The 2,427-nt window shown below is 38.8% G+C and overlaps 1 protein-coding gene across 1 annotated transcript; it reads right to left on the reverse strand.

Moving 5' to 3' along the window:
* Positions 1–29: 29 nt before the first annotated feature.
* LOC110847387 lies at positions 30–2,383 on the reverse strand. Its single transcript, XM_022094320.2, has 7 exons — positions 2,243–2,383; positions 2,014–2,124; positions 1,870–1,924; positions 873–1,064; positions 756–798; positions 581–653; positions 30–424 (listed from the first exon to the last, which is right to left on the reverse strand). Exons 1-7 carry the CDS (start codon positions 2,296–2,298, stop codon positions 262–264), a joined length of 693 nt encoding a protein of 230 aa, XP_021950012.2. The 5' UTR covers positions 2,299–2,383; the 3' UTR covers positions 30–261.
* Between the last annotated feature and the right edge of the window lie 44 nt (positions 2,384–2,427).

A 2,427-nucleotide genomic window follows, 5' to 3' on the forward strand; every position in this document is an offset into this window, starting at 1 on the left:
AGTCCAATGATAAAATGATCCCAATTCAATTTATTTAGTGAGCGGTCAATCAATTATCATTTTATTTGTCGATCATTTTTACCACTTGAGAGGTGGAGGGATGAGAATGAATAGGAAATAGGCAATAACATGGTTTATACATATAGGCAAATTGATACATAAATCGTAAATGCGTGGAGATAAATTATACATCAGTAGAAAGTAATAAGAATAAATAGTTCAGTAGTTCAATAAATATTGATTTCACTTGGAAAGTTGGAGTTAGAAGAGCCCAGACATTAGGTTTTCCAGCGTCATGTCGTTCTTGGTCAGAGGACACAGCTTGTATTTCTGATCACAGTCAATCACTTTTGGGGTGAGAGCGTCGTGGTAAATGTCCCAAACGGAGGTTTTGTCTTCAACAGCTTTTTTCTGTGGCTTCAAGCTGTCAAAAAATAATTTTCTTTGAATTTCACTTCCTGATTCACATGGATTGAGTTTCGGAGAAATTGTAATTATGAAGCCCAATTCTCTATACTTTCTCCTTCCACCGAACGTAAATTATTTCGCAGTAATGCATATGTAGCTGTCAACCGCATACCTGAAAATCTTGAGGATTGTCCTCTCGTACTCAGAACCATTTCCTGACAATTGATTTTGTTTGATCTGACAGACTGTTTGAATACAATTGAATTTTCAGAAATGTGAACTCAATAAGCAATTCAAAGTATGTGTGGAATAGGAATATGTACGAAACAATAAGCAAATTGACTTACCATGACGGATGAAGCAATCATGAGTGTCAATGCGTCTCAGACCCTATACGCATTATTTACACAATTACTTGGTACTTACTTACATATGCATCAACTCATTGGAAGCAAGTTGCTCACCAGAAGTATCCGTTCCACAGCGTCAATCTCTTTAAGCAGAGGGGCTTTAGAAAACTTGTTGATTTTAGAAAAGAACAAATCGCGTCGAGTTCTTGAGTTTCCTTTCCAGAAATGGTCTCCCAAGTGCCCGTCCTGTTTCCACAGGTCATTCAAGTTGTAAGGGAAGACTCCAGCCAACTGAAGTGCCATAACCTACGAGAAGAAAGTAGAGAGATTCTGAAAAATAACTAACCTAACCTAGTCGACCGGGTGAAATTTTTACATTTCAACAGCCGCACAACTATTAGCGAGAATTTTCAGAAAGGACAAGTGGTAGTTAATAACTGCCACTGCCCAGTGTGTCTTCTCCTTTGTGAGACTCAGCAGGGGTTTCCGCTAATGTCCTCCTAGGAACAAGTCTTTAGGAGATGGTGAGTAATAAAGTGCTTTGGTATCTACACACTAAACCCAGGTCAGGAACTTGTCTCAGTGTATTCAACTTTCTCCATCTTGCTCATCTGCTCATCTGCTCCTACTTGAGATTCTACCCAACTTTTTACTACACCCTCTCTCTTCGTTTGACTCCTTACATTAAGGAAAATTTATTACACGGAACGAGCGACGTGTCTCTTCGTGCCTCTGGACGAAATGATTTCAAGAGAAGAAATCATAAGCGAAACAATTCTGGAGCAAAAATGCTCATCATCTCATTCTCCCCGACCTGAACTACTTCGCCAAGAAGGACATATAATTTTTGTGTGGACTCGAGAGATACCTTTATCCTGGAAAAAGATACTATCAGCAATATGCACTTTTCCCTAGAATATCCTCATCAACTTTCCAAAAAAGTTTGTGTACGGAGGGCAGTGAACCGAAATGGTCGCGTGATAAATGATTCGTTTTACTTCTTCCCCGACTGACCTACATTATGCTCACTCGCAGAATTACTCTGCCAAACTGGAGAAAACTTTCCATTTTTACTGATACGAGATTACGTAAGCAACAGTTTCGAACTTACCTTAAGCACTAAAAGGCCGAAAATTAGAGACTCTGTCGGACCCGGCTTTGCAAACCTATACAATTTGTTGGTTGTTATAAATTTACTTCTTAATTGTAAGTTGAGAGACTTGAGGGGAGGAGGAGTTAATTTTTGTTGACGAACCAGCCAGTACTTAAATTGGGAACTATAGCGTTAAAAACGCCGGCGTCGGCTTGATGAAGACAAAGTGTTGCTACACCCAGCGAGACAACTGTGGTAAAAACTCCCATGTTTCTAAAAAAATAATCTCAAACTCAATTCAGTAGATGAAATATGTATGGACGAATGTCAGATTAGTTGTGATCCAGAGTTGCAAAATGTTCTTAAATACTCTAACATTTCACCTACTTACAAGAAACCAATAAGGTCAGTAGCCAACAATGAATACAGATCCATGTTAACACCCATTGTCTTCAAGCCACACTTTCTAGTAAATAATTTCCCTATGTGTTACTTCAAACACAGCATTTGTCACCAAGTTGTCACCACTCTGCAAAACAACAGAATGGCTCAAGAAGTGAATCATCAATGGTTTAA

Source organism: Folsomia candida, unplaced genomic scaffold (assembly GCF_002217175.1).
Source record: "Folsomia candida strain VU population unplaced genomic scaffold, ASM221717v1 Fcan01_Sc003, whole genome shotgun sequence".
In the NCBI taxonomy this organism is placed as follows: domain Eukaryota; kingdom Metazoa; phylum Arthropoda; class Collembola; order Entomobryomorpha; family Isotomidae; genus Folsomia; species Folsomia candida.